The sequence below is a fragment of the Saccostrea cucullata genome, unplaced genomic scaffold (genome assembly GCF_032062105.1).
Source record: "Saccostrea cucullata isolate Sc308-1 unplaced genomic scaffold, CSIRO_AGI_Scuc_v1 ctg3323, whole genome shotgun sequence".
Taxonomy (NCBI): Eukaryota; Metazoa; Mollusca; class Bivalvia; order Ostreida; family Ostreidae; genus Saccostrea; species Saccostrea cuccullata.
Window position 1 is genome coordinate 27,246 of NW_026930025.1, and position 25,990 is coordinate 53,235.

At 32.3% G+C, this 25,990-nt stretch overlaps 1 protein-coding gene across 1 annotated transcript; it reads right to left on the reverse strand.

The window, feature by feature from the left end:
- Positions 1 to 12: 12 nt before the first annotated feature.
- Positions 13 to 25,380, reverse strand: LOC134282741 (uncharacterized). The gene is made up of 18 exons (XM_062765142.1): positions 25,320 to 25,380; positions 24,931 to 25,086; positions 23,828 to 23,842; positions 23,081 to 23,361; positions 22,868 to 22,957; positions 19,802 to 20,164; positions 19,639 to 19,724; positions 19,456 to 19,528; positions 17,402 to 17,593; positions 17,077 to 17,279; positions 12,186 to 12,489; positions 7,803 to 7,949; positions 7,450 to 7,630; positions 5,786 to 5,976; positions 3,028 to 3,285; positions 2,608 to 2,722; positions 2,316 to 2,436; positions 13 to 118 (listed from the first exon to the last, which is right to left on the reverse strand). The coding sequence occupies exons 1-18, from the start codon at positions 25,378 to 25,380 to the stop codon at positions 13 to 15; spliced, it is 2,943 nt and encodes a 980-aa protein (XP_062621126.1).
- Between the last annotated feature and the right edge of the window lie 610 nt (positions 25,381 to 25,990).

The window sequence follows — 25,990 nt, forward strand, 5'->3', positions numbered from 1 at the left end:
TCAGCGACGGAATCACGTCAATGTTGTGTTCTCTAGTACCAAAGACAGTACAGGTTCAATTCGATGTCCTTTATTTATATTCACATAGAAATCCTTCGATGTGTCTGACATAGATTGACTACAAAATAAATTTAAACATAATGAATAATAATACTCAATACTAAATGTACACATAATATAACCTTTTATCCATAGAAATCATGACATGAAAAGCGCTCCTTACATTTAACTTTGTAAACATTGATATTATTAGAAACTCCTACTTCAATTAAACGAAACAAGTAAATATAAACAGCCGGCAGCATGTAATAAACAATCAATAGATAATTACCGTGATGTATGTCTGGTACTTTCAATAACTTTCACTTAAAACATGTAGAACACAACTTTACACTGAATATGGCGCTCGTGCATTTTTGGTAAACATCATAGTAAAGTATCATTCGGATAAATTTGGAATATACAGAAATCGAAAGTTACGGACCTTAAATTGGAATTCGAAATAAAATATACAGGTTGTCCATTTGGTTTGATATTTCACTTTCCCATAGGATGCTTCCACATAAATGTCTACTTTTCTGGCCTTGTGGTTCTTGAGAAGATTTTTTACTGACCCCGCCCTATTTTTGTTTTTTTCTTGATTATCTCCCCTTGTGAGGGAACTTGGCCCTTCAATTTAACAATTTTAATTTCCTTTACCCAAGGATGCTTTTACCAAGTTTGGTCAAAATTGGCCCTGTGGTTCTTGAGAAGAAGTCGAAAACGTGAAAAGTTTACAGACGGACAGACAGACGGATGACTAGATAGCTAGACAGATGGACAGCTAGACAGCTAGACGGATGAACTGACGACGGACAAAATGTTATCAGAAAAAGTCAATTGAGTCTTCGGCTCAGGTGAGATAAAAATATCTAAATTTAGGTCAGAGAGCATTATAAGAACCATCTTTTAGCCTTTAATGATATTCATGTACTTGTGAAAAATGAAATATGGATTTTGCATCAAACTTTCACCAGTTAAATGACGTCACCTTTTGCATCCTCAACCTGGAATTGACTACACCTAAGATGCACTATCAGGATCAAAATACAACAATACACTGACATGATTTAAAATACACGTTATTGACAAGTGGGCCCAGCAGAGAGAGAGAGAGAGAGAGAGAGAGAGAGAGAGAGAGAGAGAGAGAGAGAGAGAGAGAGAGAGAGGCAATCGCGTAAGGTGATGGGATCCTTATAGCCAGGAAGGGTAACTCTTTACTTTTTCATTTTATTCAAATTTCTCAAAATGAAAATGAACCTTGGAATTTAAATCTTCTTATTCCACAATTCACCTGGATACCTATAATTTTTTTAATCCTAAAATATATTGATCAATATTCAATCCCAAAACACAAGTTACATGTAAGTGTTTGCATTCACTTTCGTGAATGTAAATTTGATATTTTTTTTATATACCACCCAGTATAATATAATTAATGATAAAGTTTGAAATGACAAAGAATTCAGGAATTTTTTTGTGAGTATTTTAAACGCCTGATTTGAGAAATCTGAGGATCGGACTACCTTGATGAACAATCAAAGTACAGCTACATTGTAGCATTGATTCCCTCTCTAGAGAAAATAATACATGCAGATATTTTGTTCCTTTCAACCTCTAACCTCAACGTGATAGAAAGCAACGATATGAGCTTTTATAATCAATTTATTGGATATTCGGATACAAAAACTTCACTACAATTTGTTTTCTCCATAAAACAAAAATGTATTTCTCTGAGTCAGTATTTATAATTTGTATTATATTTCATAGATTTTGGAGTGTCTGATGATGGTCCAGCCAACATGCTGTTGTCATGAATAACTCTGAAAGAAATAAAGAGGTCAGATTTTTAAATTTCTGTTAAACAATAGAACATTAATTTGTTGCTATACAATTGTTTGGTCATTATTTGTACATTGTATGATGACGGATTTCGACGTTTTTCTTCGATCATAAGTAGCAATCGGAGATGTAACGATCGACAGGGGATGCTTACCCCTCCATGGCACCCGACTGTTTTTTAAAGGTCCGTGTTTGTTTAGCTCCCGATTTGTTTTACTTTAATGGACTTCTGAGCGTGAATATACTGATCGTTACATGTATCTCCATATATAAATATGAATCATTATTCTCGGCATATAATTGAGTTAAATAATGTGTCAATAATGTACTTTTTCTTTATAATTTTAATTTTTCGTCAGTTTTACTTCACAGTGGTGTCAAAGTATTTTTTTGAGGAAACATGGCGTTTTTCTTTTAATTTAAAGAATACTTACCTCTCCTTCTTCTTTTTTATATAAAGAAACAGTAAAGTTATAGCAACTAGGAGAGGAACGGCGAAAACTATTGCAATAATCCACAGCTTTGAATCTGATTTCTCTTTCTCCACTTTACAGCCTAAACATATTATAGTAGATAATTATATAATATAATTTTGATTTTCGTCATCTTGCTTGCTTTGATTGTAGTTCAAATTAATTTGATATTAATTAAATTTCAATAGTTTAGAGGTAAATACTAATTGAAAAGTGCATTCTTTTATTAATAACAGTAGTGTTCATAAAATACCTTTGACATCTCCTCGAAATGACCATTCAAATGTGTTTCGGAGAACATCACATTCGTAGCACCCCTTTTGAAATCCATCCGCTAAGCATGAACCATGAATGAAACAGAACCCCGCCTGTTTTTGAAGAAATTGCATTTGGAAGATATTATTGAAAATCAAATTTAGGTAATTTTTACTTCTTAAAGCTGACACACTATTGTTTTGTTAAAAATAAATTGATCATAATATAGCGAAGACTTTCTATAAAAATACATTAAAACATAAAGATATAACTTTTTTGCATCGCAAAACACAGTGCATACAATTTTAACTTATATTCAGCAACGTTCTAAGCAAAATCAGGATATTCTACATGATTAAAATACCAGGAGTATTCAATAAGGAACAATGTTCTAGCAAAGTGTGGAAAATGGTGTAACCTTCAAAGCAAACCGAAGTTGACCAGAAACGTTCACCGTGTCTTGACAAGTGGAATCCAAGATATATATTGGATGGACATCGCTGAAATTTCTTTTGTTATTACTGACAGAAACGTGATATCCAGTAACAAAAGCTGTCTTTGATACCGATCTCTTTGAAATAGAGTGAGGAAATTTACATCGAATATCACCGATCGTGTTGTGATCTCCAGGAATTAACGTTGTTTCTAACTCCAGGGCTGTGCCATTCATGTTCATCTATTAACCCATGAAAATAAGAAACTAATTGAAATTTCTAGAACTAAATACATTCAACTACACACACATACATGTATATATGTATAATAAGAATTGGACAATCGTTAATAGAAAATGAATAATTCATTACATAATATAGATAATAGAATTAAAAAAAAAAAAAAGAAAGAAAGACTAAAGTTACATGTACCTTGTGTGTATTTTAGCATGTTACTTGGATATATTCGTACAATATATCTTGCAGTAAAACTGAGTAATTGTATTTTACATGCACGTATATCTTTAATTTGTTTCAGGACAGATGATACTAACAATTTCTTTCCTTCGGAGGAGACCTAATATCATGTCACAAGTTTAGAAAAGTGGATAATTCTCAGAAATTTTTAACAGAAACAAAATGACAGAAAATCAGCAATATCACACTGACTGATTTTTACCATTTTGCTTTTCCTGATAAAATTCACCTGGCTTGGTATATTTTTCTTAAGTCTATATTACACTTTTAGCACCAAGGTAACATATTCTGAAAGGATGACTGCACTTGAGGAAACTTAGAAATTGCGATATAATTAATTCTAAAAATGAATATTTTTCTTTTAATGGTAGAAATGGCCAACGTGTTAACTGCAACTTTGTGTAATTACGTTAATTAAAAGTTCGTATTAACGAAGTTCGAAGTCGTTTTTATAGGGAGGGATTATCGCATATTCTGGAATCTCCATAGGATAACGAGTACGCCCACGTTTTTACAGGCTTAATACATAGTCAGCGCATGTTTGTCTATTGTTCTCCTTTTTATGGTAGTTGTATATTTATATATATTACCTCATATTAAAAGGAGATCAATAGACAAACATGCGCTCATGGTTAAAAAGAGAAAAAACTGTTTCTTCGTGTGTTCACTTTGATCTATAGTAAACAGGCCATTTTGACCACGTTGTTACCTGTTGAATATTATAATTAACCACGTGACTTCTATACCCAGGTAACTCTGTGAATACTAAAATTCCATCACGTGACTTGTAAGGAAACACGCATTCTGCTGGGCGATAGTGATTGTCCATATCTGTTTCAATCCATTCCAATCGAGCCACGGGCTATTCTCTTTATTCTTAGATATCTATAAGATTATTCTTATATTTATCTCAAAAGCGTTTTATTTTACTATATTTAATCCATGTATTTTTGAGTGTATTATATGCCTCTACATGTTCGTAGTCTACAAAAAAACAGTTCTTTTTTTATGTTTTGAACCATTGCTTAACATGAACATCCAAAATAAGACCCAGTAAATAACAATGAAATCACATCATCCTCAACCCTTTAATTTATGAGGAAAAATAATTTTAAAAGAAACAAAAACACCTTTAGTATAATTGTGGTGTTTTTCTTTCTTTCTTTTTATAAAAAGGGAAAAATAAAGTACGTCTTACTGTTGTTACATGTAGCGGGTCTCGATCCCGGACCTCAATATTATTGATTCTGTGCATTACCAACTGAGCTAATCGGTACTTATATTCGAACAAGCGAATTATTATCATCAGCCATTGCTGTTGTTTATCAATGGCTACTTCTACCGGTCGATGTTATTAGTTATATTCTTTATTTGAATGATTAAAAAATAATAGTGAAAAACAGATGTCGAGAGAGAGAGAGAGAGAGAGAGAGAGAGAGAGAGAGAGAGAGAGCGAAATGCACCAAATATAAATACAGTAACTATTCTAATTTTAGACCACTCATTACAATATTAGCTCCACCTCTTGTGCATATTTATAAATTTTACCTTCAATAAAGGGCAGATAAGTCAAATTTCCCGATATTTGCAGAGAAGTGGGATAAGAAAACAACGAATTATTTTATTGCATCGCAGTTTATAACCATGCATTATGACATTGCATTTCATTTGGGCATAGACTAATCTCTATAACAAATGACTTAAGGCAAAAATAAAAACCAAAATAAATGTGACAACAGAAATTGAAAAAGACCCAAAAACCGGCGTTAAGCGCAGTCATCCTTTGTTTTTATCTGTAAACCTTTTCTGAGTGTGTTTTGTCCATTTCTGTAATTATATTGAAATATTAGTAATATTATCCAAGCCTATTTCATTTTCCAGTTCTTAGGGGAAAAATTCTAAGAATTATCCATTTTTCTAAACTTGTGACAAAAAAATGTATATATTATCTCTCCTTAAGTAAGCATCTTTGACTATTTACATACTAATATAAAGCACAGTGATTTAAACGACATTCCTTATTCTTCAGACTACGCAATAAAGTATCTGAAATAATTGTGTCTGCGTAATTTTCTGCAAACCTTTATTTTTATGTTTGTGCAATATCTATATATTGAGTAATTTTTAAAGAGTTTACTTTAACCTTTTTTTTAATTGAGACACCTTTTTATAGACTAATAAATATATCTTTGCTTTTGTTATTATGTGAATTTATAGGACACCTTTTTTATTTTACAAAGTTTTAAGGAAATAATATACATATACCTCGAAACGTTTCATTTTGCATGTCAGTTCCGGTCTATTTAAAAACTGGTCTCCCTCAACAACGGCAACTTTGCAATATAACTTATCACAAAGTCCCCCAGTTTCGTAGTTGACAGCAAACACCACCGGTGGATCATTGAGATTGATGGAACAATCTCCGGCTCCAAATCCTTCACTGCAATTGCAGGTACCTGTTTTCAAATAGAAAGGATCATAATTTAATTTTTTAATTCCCCCCTGCGACAGAGAAAGAGACGTCTTTTGCAAAGAACGATTTTTCCACACAAGTATTAATTTTGATGAATCGTGTTTCAATTTTCTTAAATTTCATAATAGAAAATTAACGCTAAAACATTTTAAAGTAAAATATGTATACTTCATTGGCACGCAAATATAGCACACTTAAAAAAGATTGATGCATAATTAGATTTTGTTTTTATGAGAAATTTTATCATAGTTTCTTAGAAAAGGTCTAAAGTTATTATTTGTGCTCAAAGACTGCTACAGCTCGTTTTTAGCTCTACTGGTCAGAGACCAGAAGAGCTTATGCGATAGTAATGCGTCCGTCCGTCTGTCTGTTTGTCTGTCTGTCTTTCTGTCTGTAAACAATTTTTCAAAATGCTACTCCTCCTACAGTTTTGGTCCGATTTCAATATAACTTGGCACACAAGTAGACTACGCTAAGATACATAATTCTGTCCATCGGTGTTTGATTTCGATGAATGGTGTTGCCGAGGCTACTAAAAATAGAAATTTCTGTGAAATTCTTTCAAAATGCGACTCCTTCTACAGTTTTGGTTCGATTTCAATATCACTTGGCACACAAGTAGACTACACTAAGATACATAATTCTGTGCATCAATTTTTGATTTCGATGAATGGTATTGCCATGGTTACTAAAAATAGAAATTCCTTTGAAATTCTTTCAAAATGCTACATGTACTCCTCCTATAGTTTTGGTCAAAACTAAGATACATAATTCTCTGCATCGGTGTTTGTTTTGATGAGTGACAAGGATCATTTATCTATTTATTGCTGTTTTAAAGTTTCAAGTCGCAACTGCTACTTTTATCTTCCTTTGTTTTAAGTATAAACCAGTAGAGCTACAGTCTCGACAGAGACTTCTGGTTTATCATAATACATAACGCAGTTTGAAATAAGATGTGCTTGTGTAACACTGAACTCCCCGTATAGTAGTTAATGGAGAGGATTGAAATTTCTCATTTGGAAGTTAAGCTTCAAAGGTCGTGGTCAAAAGGTTAAAAGTGTTGGTATCCAAAGAAAGGTCTTGTTACACACAACTGTGAAATATGAAAATCCCTGGTGCTATCTGCTCACTAATGGCCAAGATAAAAATTTGTTTGAAAGTGGGTAAAATTCTAAGGTCAATGTGAAAAGGTCTAAAATTTTCTACCTATTGCAAGTTCTGTCACAATCAATACATATTATGTGAAGTATGAACGCATACTTTGTTGAATAAAGCCTTTTATGATTTTAAAGTATATCAGTTTGCCGATTTTTTTTTGTTTTCCTGTTTAGAACAGTTCTTTAAAGATATTTGGTAGATATTCTATTTGCTTTGTAACTAGAAAATACATTAGTATCGGGGTCGTTTAGTTTATGTTACTGTTTTATATGGTTAACAGAATTTGAAAAAAGCATACCGTTCCTACAAATGCCATTGTCGCTGCAATCATTTGGACACGCTAAGGAGAAAATCTTTTCTGCTAGATTTTCTCCATTTTCAGAAGTATTTCTAAGAGTTTCATTTTGATCGAGTTCCTTTAAACAAGATGACTTTAGACTTTCTCGTGGCGCGCTAGCAAATACTGTTGAATTCGTAGCCTGAAAGTACACGGATGACAATTTCAGTTATGATGGTTAACAGATTTTTTTTTAAAAACAATTCTCTTTGATAAGTTGTTTGATTCTAAAAAGTGATCTCTGCTATGTACATGTAATCCCCATGAATCAAATAAGAATTTTGATCCGAAAAGAGAATTGCAACGAATAATACCAGAATATCCAAAACACAGATTTCCACTGCTCTTTCAATGTTCATGTTGGGTACAGCTTTGCATGCTACAAATCCAGGAGAGTTATTCAAGAAATTCTCGCACCATAATTTTGCTTCAGGTTCAGTCATGACAACGGTAATTGCTCTCTAAAGATAGAAATAGGTATGAAACACCAATCAAGTATTTTGACTTATTTCAGTGCTGTGATATAGACGTGAAGAGAAAGATTTCCACTCTATATGATTGTAAACAATGATTCAGCGTGTACCTTGTTTACGATGATTTGTACAGTGTATACTGTTTTCTTTGAATGGAAATTTTTAATAGACTGGCTGCAAAATTCTGAACTTCATGGGAATTTTAGCGATAATGTGACCCCTGTTTATGGAAATGTTAAATAAGTGGAAGGACAAAACATGTAAATATGTAGTGAGAAGAGTCTTGTTCGGAGATCTATGTAACAATCGGCAGAAAAATTTAACACAAGAGACACATCTTGGATTTCTTGAAACAGAGGATGCACTTAATTTAACATACATGTACTCCTGGATTTACGATGTAAAGTACCCTGAAATTTCAATTGCAAAGCACTGGATACTAAACCAATCGTTAAGTACTGCTGAGACTACACGGGATGCAGTATTACAACGCGAAATGTAATAACAACACGAAATGTAATAAACCCGGCTTAGTACATTTTGCGTTATTACATTTTGCGTCGAGATCAACGCAAAATGTAATAACACAAAATGTAATAACACGATTTTTAGATTATTACATTTTGCATTGATCTCGACGCAAAATGTAATAACGTGCTTTTTCCTTCTTACATTTTGCGTTATTTTATTTTTGCACTGAAGACAACGCAAAATGTAATAAAACAATTCGCGCACAGCCAATTGTGCCTAACGTTAATTTAGTGTTAATCTCAATTAACATTAAATTAACGTAAGCTTGATGTTAGTTTAATGTTACTTTCGTGTTAAGTTAACATTAAAAAGGTTAACATTAAATTAACGTTAATTTTTTAACGTTAAATTCATGTATAAGCTCGATTGACGTTAATTTAACGTTAAATATTTAACGTTAAATTAACGTTATTTTCATGTTAAATTAACGTTAGGCACAATTGGCTGTGTAGTGGAATGTAAGTTTTTTGTGCTATATCTGTTTTAAAAATTGAAAGAAGTTGTGTAGTGCCTGTAGCCATGATAATCAAACATAGAAAATGGTACTCTTACATTTCAAAAAAATATACACAATAAAAGTTTCATTGAATTTGAAATCTAAAAGGAGTGTTTAGGTGGCTTTCAATACCTGTTTCATTGTCTTTTTATGAATGGCGCTAAACTCTCTTTACCCTACCGTAATCTAAGATATAAAACATAGAAATATTTCAAAACGGCGCGACTTTGACTAAATGATAAAAAAAACTTGCCGATGTTTTACAGTGAGCACCTTTGAGGAATGTTTATCGGGGTAGAACTCACGTGACTATAAGTATTTTAAATAATTTATTCCACGAGTGGGTTCAACATGGGTCAACATGGGTTCAACATGGGTCTCACTTGCTATAGGAAAAACATTGTACTTTTTGTACATTTTAAATATTTTAACTACCAGCCTAATCGTGTACAAATTTCCTCCTTTCACACAAGTTTTATAAATGTATAATGCGTCTTTTGTCATTCGCACAAGTTTAATGACCGTTCTCGATTTATCATAGAAAATCACAAACGTCGACTGACCCCTGCCGCATTCTATGGTTTTGTTCTTTGTAAATTCGTGAATTTCAGCGGTAAAATTTATTGAATCTTACGGTTTAGATATCAATAAATGATTTGGGATGAAAAATTTTGCTTAATTTGAATGTTTATTTTTTCTCATTTTGCCTGGGCTCATAAGTGCACTCGTTCTTTCCAACCAATAACACATATATAACTGGATTTTTCTACGGGGTGCTATTTTTTGCGAAATTCTGCGATCAAGTCTTAATCGCAAAAAATTCAATCGCAAAAAAATAAGTAAATGAAATCCTGAATTTTCAGTTGCCATCAACGAAGTTCTACTTTTACAGATACCGGAAGTATATGTAAATAATGCCATTGCACGTTTTCAATCGTATTTTAAAGGTAATTTACTTAATATCAACAACAATGATTGTTTTCGAATAAATAAAACGAATTCCTTAATATTCAATATTTATTTGTTCCTACATTGTATTTCATGATTTATTTATATGAAACCCGAATAACAATTGTCGGTTTGGCTATTCCGCTGCTTGATCGGGTCCTTCACCAGTGTTTACCAGATTTTTCTTAATCGGTACTCTGTCTTTGAGAAAAGAATTTCTTGTGTAATATTTCCCCTACTGGGATTATATAAACTCTTTATAATCATAAATGAAAGTTCATAGTCTATGGGAACTTACTGAAACGAACTTCTATAAATTAATTTCAAAGAATTATCGTCTCGGTTTCAATTCAAAATAATTGTGTTTCTTTTCATCGGCCAATACACTATTGAAAATTTTACTCAATCTGGTGACGAAAAAAGTGTTATTACATTTTGCTTTCCTGCTTTTTGCTAAAACTTGACGCAAAATGTAACAACGCAAAATGTAATAATCCAAAAATCGGTTATTACATTTTGCGTTGATCTCGACACAAAGTATATTAACGCAAAATGTAATAATTCTCAAAAGTGTGTTGGTACATTTTGCATTATTACAATCTGCGTTGATTTCGACTCAAAATGTAATTACGCAATATGTTATAATCCAGGTTTATTACATTTCGCGTTGCTATTACATTTCGTGTTGTAACAATGCAGTTTAAAAAACATCGCTACTAAAACAAGAATGCAAAAGCGAAACTAAGACTGTAGTTATAGTTAAATATTGACAATAAATTTACCCCCTTCATCACCCATAACAAACGTATTTAAAACTGTAAAAATAAAGATACAATATAAAGTTCTATAGCGACACATTAAGTTACAGCTCTGAGTCTTAGCGCAGAATTATTCAACTACTAAGGTAATCATGGTGAGGTATTTTAATTCAGTTATTGTACGTACATGTATTTTAATCTTTTTTGTACGTATTGGGGACAACCGCCTCCCAGCCTCCTTAATAATGCAAAAACCCATTGAGATAATTTTTTTCTCCCTTCAATACTTTCTTAATTACACAACAAAATATAGCGTCGCTCGTTATAATTGATACATTGCTAACCCCCCGTTCACACAGAGCTGCGATTCTACGGCGATCATACCGAACAAGCGACGATCTGAAAAAGTTTTGGATCGGGGCAGATCGATCGGCGTCTAAATAGAGCAATTTGGCAAATTATGGTCTTCGTAACGACCATGCTACGATGTCCCTACGTCAAACGCGTTGCTAATACGCTTCCACTACGATATCACGCAGACTGTTGCCGACAAGCGGCCGTGTTTACTGCGTTTACGCTACGCTGCCACTACGACATGGAAGACCATACTACGACGCTACACAGACTTAGATGACTGTACCGCGATGTCGCTACGGTGGTGCCGATCATATTACGATTGCATTACGCTTCTAGTACGATTTTGGTGATGATGGAAATTTATCTTGCAACCGCAGATTTTTGTAGTACGATTTTAGCAATGCGACCGCAGTTTTTTTGCGGCCTTTACCACATTGTTTACGGGCATTTTCAATTATAACTGTAAAAAGATGTGAAAAGTCTCCATTGCAAATGATCATCAAGTATAGTGTCACCCTTTACATGTAGTTTACAGATGATGATTGGTCAAATATCAACGCTATAAGAACAAACTTCTGCCTGATAAGTCGTGATATGATCGGCGTTAGGTCATTGTAGGTCTTCGTAGGATCTTCAGGAACGTAGAGAGATCGTTGTGAGAACGTAGTACAAACGTAGAGGGAGCGTTGTATGAGCGTGCTCATTAATTTCCTACGCTCTTAAGGCGCTTTTACTACGATCACGAAGATCTCTCTACGATGCTTTCGCGCTGCTTGTACGATTGCGGCGCTTCTACTACGCTCCTTTTACGACTTAACCCCGATTCATGTTGGCCACGATCCCGCTACGCTTGTTTTGAACATGTTCAAAATAAGCGTGGTGAGAGCGTAGAGCTCTCCGATCATGAAGACCCTACTGCGATCATACTACGCTTATGACGACTCCACGACATTTCTCCTACGATTTGTTACGATCGACCACGCTTTCGACAAAGCTTTGATCGTAGTAGAAACGGCGTCTATGTGTGAACGGGGGGTAAGTTTTTACGCCGCGCCATATAACGCACGGATATACATGTAGTATCAAAATGGCGACCGTACCGGTAAAGTGCATTATTTTCCTTGATGCACCTACCTTTGCTCTTTTCCTCTTGGGGTGAACATAATTGTTTGGTATATACGTGAATAGACGATCTGTGGACCTTTTCCTTCTGCTGTGTCTTTCATAACAAATATCCTTTTGAACTGATTTTCGATTATCCTTCTCACATGTTATTAATTCTTTTTCTTCATTTGTGCATGTCAGGGTATCAATGATATTACCCGCGACATACGTATCTGGTTTCTTGCAAATACAAAGATCTCGAGAATTCTTTGACCTTGGAAATGATTGTAATTTTTTGATGTCCATCTCAAGCATGTTGTCCTTGTGAAGAACACTGAAAGATAAAACAATTATTATATTTTTTTGAAAAGTAAGAATGATTCATTTTAAACTTTCCCCCAAAACTTTGAATGCGTATTTAATGTGCAAAGATGGATGTGCCCTCTTAATTTGGCTAATTCTTCTTCCAAATAATGTAACAAATAACTTATACATGTATTATGTATCCCGGTTGAAAAATTATATGGATTAAAAGCTTTATTGACATTGGGGCACATTTTAGACCTTAAAAGAAAGTTTTTAAAACGTGCGTGGAATAATAAGGGTTAACTTTATCGCTTATCACGTTTTATTGATTATGTTGAATTAATTTTTAAATATATTTCTTTTCTTAGAATTTGTCACCAATAATTATCCCTGTAATGCAAATTAAACGAGAAATGTTTGTAAAATACTTATGCTCTCCTTCCCCAAATTACTGGAAATTTCTAAGTACAAGGGACAGAACTTTTGAAAGTGGCTTGATCATATCCAAAGATGGACTTGATCTAGACTTTCTTTTGATAAATCTGTATAACAAATTTCATTTCAATATGTGAAGAAAATGAACGGAAACTGCAATTATTGGAATTTTTCTTAGTCCAAGGGGCATACATGTTACTCTGTCCCAAATGGCCCGGTCATATCCAAAACAAAATTTGACATAGATATTCTTATGACAAACCTGTATACTAGTACTAATTTTCATTTCAACATGTGTAACCTCTGTGAAGAAAATGAACGGAAACTAGATGGTGGACCGACAGACCGTCTTTTTTTTTTAGCATTTGTGTTTTAAAGAATTTTGGAGAAAACAATTTTGACAAGTCATTCGCAAGAAAATAATGCTATTTTCCCCTAACCGGGAAATATGCTTATTCAGATAAACTAGTAGAAATAATAGATTGTTCTAGATTGGGATTTTGCATTTGACGTTGTATACGAATTCAGAACATTTCAGTGCTGCTATTCATATGATAAAAAAATGTAATAATTTTTTATTTCTTGATTCAGGTTAGAATGTAAAACCAATATAAAAAACACCTCCTGTATCGTATAGTGCTTTATTTAAATCTAAACATGTTGTAAACATTATGTCCTAGTTGCATATATGACGTCATAATATGATAACACTATGACGGCTTAGTTTGGTAAAAGTCATCAGCATGCTTATGCAAGATAAATTAGAAAAGCACTATTGTCTAAATTCCAAAACAATTAAATTCATTACTTAGACTTTACTCCTTATCGTTGAATGCAACGAATGCGTGTGCAGTGTTTGGCTGTTTGATGTAAGATTCCTTTGATCAATATCTTGCATGGGACAGTCAAAGTTTACTTGCACAAGAAGTCCAGTGAAGACAAAGACCCAACAACAGTAAATAAAGAGTTCCTTTAATTTTAGCAATGAAATTTATGTAAACATCATTAGACAGCGATTTTTTTTACGTTGAAAGTCGTTTAATGGGCGCCTTTGCATTTAAAGAGCCCCCACAGGTGAAAAAAACTGACCACAGTACAACTAAAACCACCCTCTTTTATAAAGAAAGAATATAAAATGACAAGTTTAACAAATTCATTAATACGTCAATGTATTTAATTTGTGTAATAACGCATAAACTTAAAGGGATGTGAAAACGTTTAAGAAAATTTAAATAAGCAATAGGCGTTGTCCTGTCCACAAGCACCTTTAGTTAAAACTTTAGTTAAATCTGAGTGGATTGAGCAGTTTTTATTTCTCCATCTGTTTTAGTTACGTAATTGCATTTCAAATGTTTATATTTAAATCATCTACAATGTACTCCAAATGTTATGGTATTCGAAGAATAAGGCAGATTCTGGTTTGCTTTAAATAATGTTAGGACAAGAATGATTAGTTTTTGTGTGCAAATTAAAAGTTTGTGTTACAAGCTTTTAAATAAGCTTTTAAATATCAGGAAATCTAATACCAGGGATAGGTGATGTAAGGGACAACAATAATCATTGGTTGATCGTTATCAAAGAACTTTATTCGGTAATAACCAATATTTGCCCCCCTCAATCAAATTCTGAGGGAGATGTATTTAATTAAGTTCTTAAACAGGGGAGTATATGCTGACTTCAAAGCACTGAATATTTTCATACGTAATGACGCCATATGTACGTAATGTTGTCACAAACATTACGTAAATTTCAGTTTTTTATGAAATTTACAGAAAAATGTACATATTTCGTCGATATTTTGAGTAAAAAACACCGAGCGCATGTGTGTTAAGGATCAATATTTTGATATAATATGTAGAATGATAATATCAATGAAATATGTCAATATTGTTCCTGAACAAACTTGCGCTCTATAAATTTTAAAGCTAAAATTGTTGAAATTTTGTCCATTTTGTCCTTTTTCTGAAAAAGGATATAAAATCAGACTAGTTTGTGACGTCATAAAAACAAAAATTGTGAATACACTGCTTTGACACTATAATATTTTCTGTTAATTTATATTTCTCATATAATTTATTGAATTCAGCACATTTCAGGAAGTTTTCAAAATTGGACTTTTGTGGGGGCAAATATATGCAATATACCACATATAGTTCTTTATACCAATTGCTTGAGGGCTTTCTTATATCTGACAAACTTGCCAATCAGTAAAAACATGATGATAGCAATTTTAAATTAATTAAATTATTTAATCAATTAAATAAATTTGTGAAAAATAGCACACTTCTGATGAATATTCGATTTACAATGATATGAGAAGTCCTCAATGTTTCTTTTCAATATTATTGACTCAAACCATTTTAATATGTGTCAATACCTACAGAAATAAGCCTTTTCTGACTACGACAAATAAATTTGGACCCCATTTGTAACTCAATGTACACAATAACGTGTCCAAAACAACGAAAAGATGATGCATTTTCTGTTAGACGACTTTTGATGTTCTCACCAGCTGCAACTTGTTCTGTTGATTACCTTTGTTTTAATAATGTGACACAAACTGTCAATAGTTATAGAATTTTAAAAACTTTTGGCCCCCTTAAGATTCCTTATTTTAGGGACCAGGCCCTTTTTTGATATTGGATGAAAGAAAGTTCTACGTGTTTCAACAAATTATTTACAAGTGAAGAGAAATCGTAGGAAGGAAGTGTTGAATAAAAAAAAAAAATCCATTATGCCTTTCGAGTGCCATCGTACGTATTTTATTTATCCAATGTTTACCCCTTTATCCTTTTGATATGACTCACTGGATATTTTTTTTCATATCCAACAATTGTGACGTCACCATGGGTTTTTGGTTAGAGTGATGTAAAATGAAGCGGAGTTTTATATAAAAGTAGTGTAAAACATTAATAGTATGGTATAAAACATGGCATAAGAAGAATCTTCCACGATTTCTAGTTGGATAAGATTTTTATCAAACTCGTTTTGTGTTATTATCCTCCAGCTCGGGGATAAAAATCACAACTGTTTAGATAAAAATCATACCCAACTAGAAATCATAGGAGATTCTACATGTATATATACATGTATCTAATGTATCCGACCTGAAAGTATTTATGTTTCTATCTAGAGCTATTTATGAGAATATTTCCGGGCAACCCGATGTGAGGTAAACAAGTCCAAAAACACCCCAAAATAAATCCCAAAACTAAACTAAACCAAAAAAAAAAAGCGAAAAAAAAAATTAATTAAAAAAATACAAAAAAAGTTTCAAGAGATGATAGATAATTCCTTAGAGTGTCACAAAAATCTATCAAAACATTTTCGAGAAAACATTTGTCTGGCTTTAAAGTTCATTTTTCTAAAATCGGCATATTTAGATTGGTAGCAAAAATGTATCGTGAAGATACGTGACATGTAATAAGTAACATTTACTTTTGCAATTTTTTTCCTTAAAAAAAAACTTCGTCATGTGACGATAAATTGACTGATTATTCATAAACGATCTACTTTATTTCACAGAACGTGTTCGACGCATTAATTTTTTTTACATTTGAGGTTTGAAAAATATTACATTTTATGGGTTTACATGTAAACTATAGTACCTTACAATTTAAAATAAATCAATTACAAATGTAAATATAGTTACGTAATATCATTTTAAACTTCTATTGGGAAGTAATTTATAAGGGTTGACATGTAACCAAATCTACATGTACAATAAAGACCTTCGACAACATTTGATTTAATCAAATCTACATGCGCCATTAAGCCCTCCGGCTTTAATGGATTTGATCACACGACCATCTTGTACATCTCGATAAAAGTTTTAAATTGACACCTTATTTCTAATAATTCAGAGCTGATTTATGGAAGCAAATCTTTTGAAGTTTTAAGAAAAAAAATTGTTGACCTTTTATGATTAGCACAATATTAAAACAAAAATCTCAAATAATGCCTATTAAGACTTTATTAAATCAATGGAAGAGACGAAATTACACACAATTAGGGCGAATAACAGTCATGAAGTTTCCAACTTTGTCTTTGCACTACACTAATAAAAGTATTCTTTCAATTAATGCTATTTTTGGCTTAAAATGTAATACCATTCATTAAGAAAAAAAATGAATTTATTGTTATATTCAAAATACTAAAAATTATATAACCTCAAACTTACGACCAAGAAGATGTAAATGTTGATATCGGTACAGCTGATGTCTCTTTGGCTGGCGTTCTTAATGCCTCCAATCCAACCGTACCACATAGACCTTCAGACTTGTTTTCGTCAGCAGGAGACGGATATACACTTAATTCGAGGGTATCATAGCCACCCATTGTACCGAATCTTACTTCCAGATAAGTTTTGGAAGGAAAATGAATCTACAAAATTGACAAACAAGGACGTTTAACATTTTTATACATTATTGCTCAAACGTCAAGCTGTCCATTTTTAGTGCATATTTATTATGTACTTTAATCTACCGATATCAGAATTAAAATACCTCGTATTGATGTTCATTATTAGTATTTTTAACAACATGTAAAAGGTCTTCCACACAGCTTTGGAACCCAATTCGTCTTGGGGATGTACTTGGACATCTGTCTATAACAAATACATCTGATGCCGCCCTGACTGCAACTGCACAGGCGCATTTGTAGTATCCCTTATTACAAGTAAAGACCTTCATCTGGATCTTAAAGTAAAAGCATAAAAATGTTGCATATTTTCGTCACATTTGTCTCGAAATTTTGTAACAACGAAACTACGGTAACTACGAAAGTCTACTAAGATCATCTAGTATTTACAAAATCGAAAAGGTGTTTTCATACGGCGTTATTGTGGCTTTTCATAAAGCGTTATTGCTTCTTTCCTAAAGGCCTTATTACATATGTAGAAGTATTTTTTTTTCTGGTGCCTCTATAAACGATCACTAGTAACAGTACGACATTTAACTCTGAATACGACATATTCCAGACTTTTATACTATTTCTAATTATAATATCCAAAATATTTTAATATTACTTGGTGGAATTTCTTAACAGTATTCCAGGGGGTCGTGTTGAACTCTCAAACATCTCCACATCTTCTTAAGATATGAAGTCCTAAAACTAAGAATCCCATGGGAGAATGATTGGATTTACAGTCCCACAAACTATCCCAGCATTCTCCCATGAGAGAAAAAAATGTCAGATGGGATATTTTCTCCCATTATAGGACTTTTTCTTCCATATATTTTATTAAATGGGATATATATGCTAAAAGCAAAGTCCCGGCTACATGCGTCATGATCGCCTTTCTTACTATAAATAGCTCCATAGGAAAAATTAAAGAAAAGACCAAACAGCATCAAAGCTGATTGATGCTATCGATCGACAAAATAGTCATAATGAGGATACTTAAACACATATTCTTAACATCTCAGTCTTTGGAAATGTAAACCTATATTATTTTGAGAATTAAATATAAAGACGAATAAGATATTAATTTTATCTTTATATTAGCGTATAAATGCAATACAGAATTTGTGCACATACACTGCTGAATGCTTATGTACGCGAACTTTTTTAAAAAGCGCGGGCTTTTCAAAAAGATACTATACGCCTATTGATTTGGCGGAGAATTTCATTATCTTTTTCGTCGGTGCTATAGTAGCTGTTGACAACTTAATTACATGAACATCTTGTTATTCGAACGATTCTGTACGATTAACGCACGATTTAACCTGTTACATAAACGATCCTTCAAGAACACGTCTCTACACGTTACACGATCTTAGACGTTTGCCTACGCAAACACACAATTTTTCACGAAAAAAGGCCAATATATTTAGGAATGAAAATTTTCAAAACGAAGTGAGGTTTAAAATATATACTTATTGAATATTTCAAATAATTATTGATGTTATTTCATTAACTTTGAAAAATAGAAATAAGCAACATAAAATAATACGAAGAATGAAAATAGCTTTCTTAAGTCGGAGAAAAACATAAACAAGTCATAATCTAAAATAATTAATGCCTTACATGTATTCAAGGCAAAAAGTAACAAAGTACATTTCGTTGTGACATTATACAAGTATTAACTTGTTTGGGGTTGAATAGTACATTATTGTTTTGTTATATAGTCCGGATTATTGAAGGCTGCATGACGTTGAAAATAAAAAAAAATTTAAAAAAATGCCCAGATACAGCAAGTAACCTCTGTGTTTACCTTTTCGAGTTTTGCAATGTGTAAGACGTCCGAACGTTTAAAAATAATCCAGCGATAGGTTTGTATATAAAAAAATTCATGTTCAGATACATAGCTGTCTGTGGTTGTTGCAACCATTGTTTACAGCGTTGTTGAGGTTGTTTGTGACGTCACAATGCCACTGGACGCGCACAGACCCTTCGGTGAATACTATCTCCATTCCGGTCAACATGTAGTGTTATGAACTTTTTACACTTTTGAAGATTATGTAGGGACTATCCAAAGACTATAATTATATTAGTTATTTGCGTTTCATACTTTCTTTTTTATGAATATAAAAGCAACTGAAATAATGTTTTGTTTTACCTCATTTACGGTTCCTGCTTCATCCATATTTCTGTAAAGTATATAGGTCCCAGGACTATGACTTTCAAACTTACTGAAAGAAAATTAAATTTGTAATTTTTTTTAATTTCATATATTCTTAAACATATTTTTCATGAGGTAAAGTATATTATATCATTAAAGAATAAAAAAAAATATATATACACATTCTCAAAACTTGTCATGTGTGGATCACTAACAGCAGTGCAAGTTGACCCTTTCCATCTTGCAGAGTCTTCTATGACATGTATCTGAAAGATTTCGCTATTTCTGTATAGGGAATATACATATTAAAAAAAAAGGTAAAGCCATAAAATTAATTACTTACATATATCGTTGGTACTTCAATTTTATTCCAAAATTCTTCACCGTTTTCTCTAACTTTTGTTTTGAGATGTACTTCAAACGTATTAACGGTTCTATAATTGTTGTTGTTTTTATGTTTTATTGAAATACTTTGTGTCTGGTTCCAGGTTAGACTTGACACTTTTCTCCCACACATATTTACTGCATAAACTCCCTGACTGCATTTCAAATAATCAGGCGTGTTAAGCTCCACAGAAAGGGGACACTCCACAGGCACTGTATCTGTTGGACTGAAGAACGTACAACCAAATGGCACTGTAAGCTTGAATTCAATTTGTGATTCTTTTTCGTCTCCTCTTATTATTGTGTAGGACCGCTTCAAAGGCTACAACAGTAAAATTTAAAGAAACATGAACATTTTGAATTATATAAAATTTAATTTCTACAAATTAATTCTATATACTAAGTAATTAACTTTCATATGCTTTTAATGGTATCGATTACATTCATATGGTTACCTTTTATTCAGTTATTCATTTTTTTTAATAAAAAACATTAAATGGTAATTACGTTCTGGAATGTTTAAAGGCTATCTGTAAAATGCTAAACGAAATAAAAACGAAATATACTGAATCAAAACGGAACGAAACCTAAAAAAGAAATGAAATTTAAACAAAAATCACCGACATGAAACAAAACATTTAGAATATTTTTCAAATCAACGTATAAGTTATTATAATAATATTACACGCAAAGACCCTTTCACAATTGGTGCACGAGCACTTTACAACACTGCGATCGGAATATTTTAGCTTCGCACGTGCTCTTGCCGAGCTATATGCGTGGATTTTGCGACCATGAGACTGTTGCTCAACGTGTCTCATGTAATCTTGCAACGTTTTATTATGCGATTTATCAGCTTAGAATTCCTGTTCTTTGCCACTAGTATATGTGAAAGTATGCTGTATAAGCATCTTTGTTTTGGACCACAATTGACCATATATGCAGCTTCACCAATACCTCCTCGCCGTCTGCTTGGTATACTGAATTTTTGAATTCAATACAACTCGTACTCCAGCAAAGACATATGATCATGCAGGCGTTACTTACGGTATTCGTCGTCGACAGACATGAAAGACGTAGGTGAATTTTCTGTGCTTTCTCTCTCTCTCTCTCTCTCTCTATATATATATATATATATATATTCCCCTTCTCACTCGCACGATCATTTGTACCATGAAACGCATGATTGCACGAGCGTCTTACGTCCAATCGCATTGGTGCACGTCTAATCTTCCAATCACTTGACAACTCGCGCGATCCTTTCGCATTATCTTACAACACTCACTTTTATTGTGCAACAGTCACATATATCAAAGATTTAATGCACAACGGTCGCTTTAGAGCGTGCGAATTTCGTACGAATACTTTTTCATATGCGATTATTTCAGCAACAGTTTACGATCCAAATCAAAGTTTTTCGGTCGCACGAAAATTTTTTCGCTTCTGCTCGTGCTCAAATTGTGAAAGGGTCCAAAGTCTCCAAAACCCGATGGTGACAGCAAAGTCTGATGGTCTCGCCTCCGATTGTTTGTTGTCGACATGGACGCCAAAACTCCTAGGAGACACGCGAGAATCTGACACGTCGAAGTCCGATGGTGCGGAGAAACAATGAAAGTTTCAAAATGCCATCATTTCTGAATTGCTCAAGCACTTGTTAAGGTTTATAAACCCTCTGGTCACTCATATAAAATGTTGCTTGAATCTTAATGGTTTTCCAAAACAAATGTATTTTAAAAGTAAAATACAAACAATTATAACCATAGTTTGCGAGGCAAAATTGGACAAAAAAGACACTTCAACTTGGCAAAATTATAAAGGAATAATAGACATTTATGTCATTAAGAATTATCCCTCCTATCAGATTATCAATGTACATTAAACACCGAAAATTGATTCCTTGTCTAGTGAATCAGATGTGTTTAATAATACATACATGTAGAATATCAAAATACTCATTTAAATATGCGTATTATTCTCTTATTTTTATGTCTACCTTTTATTTTAAGCCCTTAATCATCTATATGTAAATATAACAAAATTCCCAACAATGGTGGTTACATTTAAAGGCTTGCTTGCTTTTTTACGGATAAAGCAACTGTACTTTTGTTTTGGTCGGTTATGGTCAATTGTCAGGCATTTGATCGGGTGATGATTTTGGAAGTAAATTTTCGATGTCTGTTTTTTAGTTTGTGTATTGAAGTATTTGTTTAAAGTGTCAGTCAGAGTTATTGAAATTCTTATACTTTGGAGCTTATTCTCAAAATCAGATATAATGCTCTGACATGATCAGAGGATGTAAACTATGGCTATATTGTTTTGGGACCTTTACATCTCACGCGAGTGTCAAAATCTCAACTGATCAACTGTATTTTACTATCGTGGATTTTTCAAATAAATGATGTAAACTTTGCGTAGATTCATATCATTCATACTAAATTTGAACCGACCATAAGACCCGGATTAATTACATATACATGTACATATGAATGCATATTAAATATGTGTGTATATATATCACGAGAAGGGGAACATTAACGGTGTTAACTTTTAAATTCAAAATAAAAATTGCTTTAACTAATTAACTAGATTTTATATGAAGTAAAGAAATGTTATTTTGTCTTGTTTATTTGGTTATTCAGGTATCCGGACGCTTCACATATCCGAACAAATTAACTAGGAACTAAAGCGTCCGGATAAATGAGGCTCCACTGTATATGTTAAATGTAACTAGCGTAAAAGCACATTATATGTCTTTATTAATTTAAGGCTCTACTTAAGAATTAATTAAGTGCTCTACTTTAAAATTAGATTTGTATGTTGCACGTGTTTTAGTTAGAGGGAATTTATTTTCTGATTATCACAGACTTTACTGTGTCACACGCATTTAATTTGAATCGCCACCGTAAAACAGCTCATGGAGAATCCTAAACAACATTTCAAATAAAATGAAAGATTTAGAAATGGACTTACATGTATATAATAGTTGGCTAAAATGCATTTTATCATAAGAATATAATTTCATCACCTGAATTCCAGCAAAAAAATGTTGACTTTTTTCAGACGATGGGCCTGGTGGACCTTGAGCATCATAATAAAGACGAACTTTACAGGAAATCTGTAGAAAAACAGAATATTTATATAGTTTCCAATACTTTATACTTATACTTTAAACATATTTTATTGAGTAATTCAATAAATAAATGCACATACAATATGCAGAAATATTTTTTTTTCTTACCTCTACACCAAGTTTGATTGAGTTAAGTCCTGTTTTACCCTCTAGATATGTTTCTGATAATGAACTTTCAGGAACGGCTTTGCTGGCGAAAATGGTTGAAGTGTGATTGTTGATGTACCAGAACACCTTATAGAGCACCCTATTGACGTCATTTCTGATTGGCCTAAACTGACATTGAAAGACGAGTTTCTGATAACTTTCGTCACCATCTGTTTTGCCTTTAACCTTAACAAGCTTAGGTTCAACATATGGTTTTTCCGTTGTTTTATTCGGTGCAATGCCTTTCAAAAATAAAGTTTAAGTAAAGCTATTTTATTACGGTACATGTACATTCAGTATAGAAAACTATTGTAGATTTTACTCGTCATTTTCTTCTTTCAGCTAACAGCTGATTTTCAATGACAGAAAAATCACATTTTGTAGGTGCAGAGAGGTCATATATGGGCTTATGCGAAACATTTTGAAACTATTTCTAAGGCAGAATTTTTAAATGTGTTCATGATTGGACTTACAGTTTATTTTGTTCAATGCTTTTTTGGATAAAAATATTGGAAAGAAAACATTGAAAATTCAGAGCGAAAAGGTTATATTAAATGCACTGCGGAGCCAAAAGAAGCATATTGACCCCCCATTTTTAGGTTTTATTTTTAATTTAGTTATGTGAGTAGAAACTAAAAATATACTTAACAAAAAAATTCAAGACTCTAAATATCAGGATCCCACCTCGTTAATTCGCAATGAACTTACCATTAACTCCAAATCCTGTAAATAAAAATAAAGAGTGAATAATTATGCATAATAGAAATAGACAAATGAGAGGAATCGTTACAAAATCCAATTATGAATCTGTAAATCCTATGTATCGTTTGAAAAGTAAACATATACATAAAAAGTGTGAGATTTTTATATCAGGTCTACACTGCACAAAATTGTATTTTCCTGATTCAGGAGGGCTTAAGACATTCATGTACAGAATGTTTCTTAGCGATTGACGGTTTAAGAGAAAAGAACACAGACATTTGATAATAAAAAATATTGTATATTGAAGCACTGACTACGTTGTAAGAAATGCCAATATCTCAATGATATATGGAATTATAAGAAAGGCAAAACCTATTATGCAAAAATTAGCCAATGTTTTTAAATTAACGAGTCTATGTCAACAACTTCAAAGATATGCTTCCTTGTAAATGTAACGTAAGATTTGTTTGAGACTTTGTGACTGCATTTCAATTCTTACTATTAACAAATCTTCATACTCTATTGTAAACTATTTTTTTAAAAGTTTGTTTATTATTATAGTAGTAAAACATTTTATGCTAAAGTATCTATAAATTAATAGAATTCATTTTCATTATAAACTTACATTATATATTTGGATTTATTTCATTCTGAATCCCTCTTAATTTTCTTTTTTAATGTTTGGATTGTTTGCGTTTAATTAAAGATGATAAAAGTAATCTTTGATATCAAAGGCTTATTTTCTTTCATTAGCCTAGAGTATATGTATAGTTCAAGGTTTAGCATATACATTTCTGATGTTTAATTATTATAAAATATTCATACTTCTCCAGTTGAAAAAAATATTTTTAAAAAAATATTATTCATTATAACCAAGAACTTTTCAGATTTCTTTTAAAACCAAGTGTATAACCCTTTTGAAAATTTTCAAACTGGCATAAGAAAATACTTAATGAAAAAGAAAAACAATGAAGTAGAAAACATTATGTTATTGTCATTGATGGCAGTTTTCAAATTGTTATCTTGGATAAAATATTCAAATAAATTGAAAATATTATTCGGGAGATATAATAAACATAAATATAAATGAAATTATTATGAATACCTACCAAAACAATATGCCTGATCACATGACGTGGGTTGTGGTAAATAGTAAGCAGTAAAAATACTGCATTTTTTCACTTTAATGGTATAGTGTGTTGTGCACCGTGGGATGACACAAGCTGTACGTGTCACAACTTCATTTTCTTTTGTTGGAGGATTGCCTGAAATATCCGAAATATTACATTTGGGTAAAATGCTTGTGATTTTTAGATCTGTTTATATATAAATCAACATTTTAAGCCGGGCGTATTGCTCAAAGAGCAATTACAAGTGTAAAGACGAATAATGCCCCCCATAGAATAATGACCAGGATATAAAACGTTGCCAAAATTATTTAGAAGTTCTTTGATAACAGTTTTTGCTTTTATTTACAAAATTGTATTTTATAACATACCTTGCATGTAGATACCATAATGTGTTCCGCATTCATAAAATTCTGTTTTGTTGTTAACCATTTCATTTTTTTCTAAAGTATGAAACCATTCTCCGGGTTCTTGAATGAGATATCTGTCGCATATAGCTTTATCTCCTCTTCTTGGGTCAATTTTAAAAACTTTCAACCGTAGTTCAAAGTTTGGAAGACTTTTAGCAAGCAGGCAGGGGTCTCCTGGATTAGCTGGAAAAATAACAATATGAGAGGAAAAAGAGGGAAAGAAAGAAAAAATAGGAAAATACAGATAAAGAAAGCGAGCATGAGAGAAGAAAATGAGAGAGAAAGAGAAAGAAAATCAGAAAGACTAACCCTCTATTAAGATGAATTTGCCAAAAAACAATGTTCCTAAAAGAGCATTGAAGATAACTGGCCCCATTTTTCAAATCAAAAATATGTGTTATTCTGTCTTAATATACATACACTTGTATATATATATATGATATTTGCTTAAAAAAACTTGATTCCTATTGGTCATTATCTGATTGACAGGTTCTTTAAAGCACAGTTTAGAATAACATTTCGAAGAAACAAATTCCCTCCTGACAACTTTTGAATTATTTCATATTCGGCCTTTTTTGTATTGATTTTCGTGTTATCAGTTGGAAGGCGTGTCGAAATATTGACTAGTAATC

Bases quoted from the DNA above. Each gene is read 5' to 3' on its own strand.
- LOC134282741 (XM_062765142.1), bottom strand. From the start codon at position 25,380: ATGGTTAACAACAAAACAGAATTTTATGAATGCGGAACACATTATGGT. The intron at 19,529-19,638 runs GTATATATATTT...ATTTTCTTTCAG, and splicing joins ATGACAAGTTTTGAGAATGT to TAAGTTTGAAAGTCATAGTC. The intron at 2,723-3,027 runs GTTACACCATTT...CTTCAAAAACAG, and splicing joins AACTTCGGTTTGCTTTGAAG to GCGGGGTTCTGTTTCATTCA.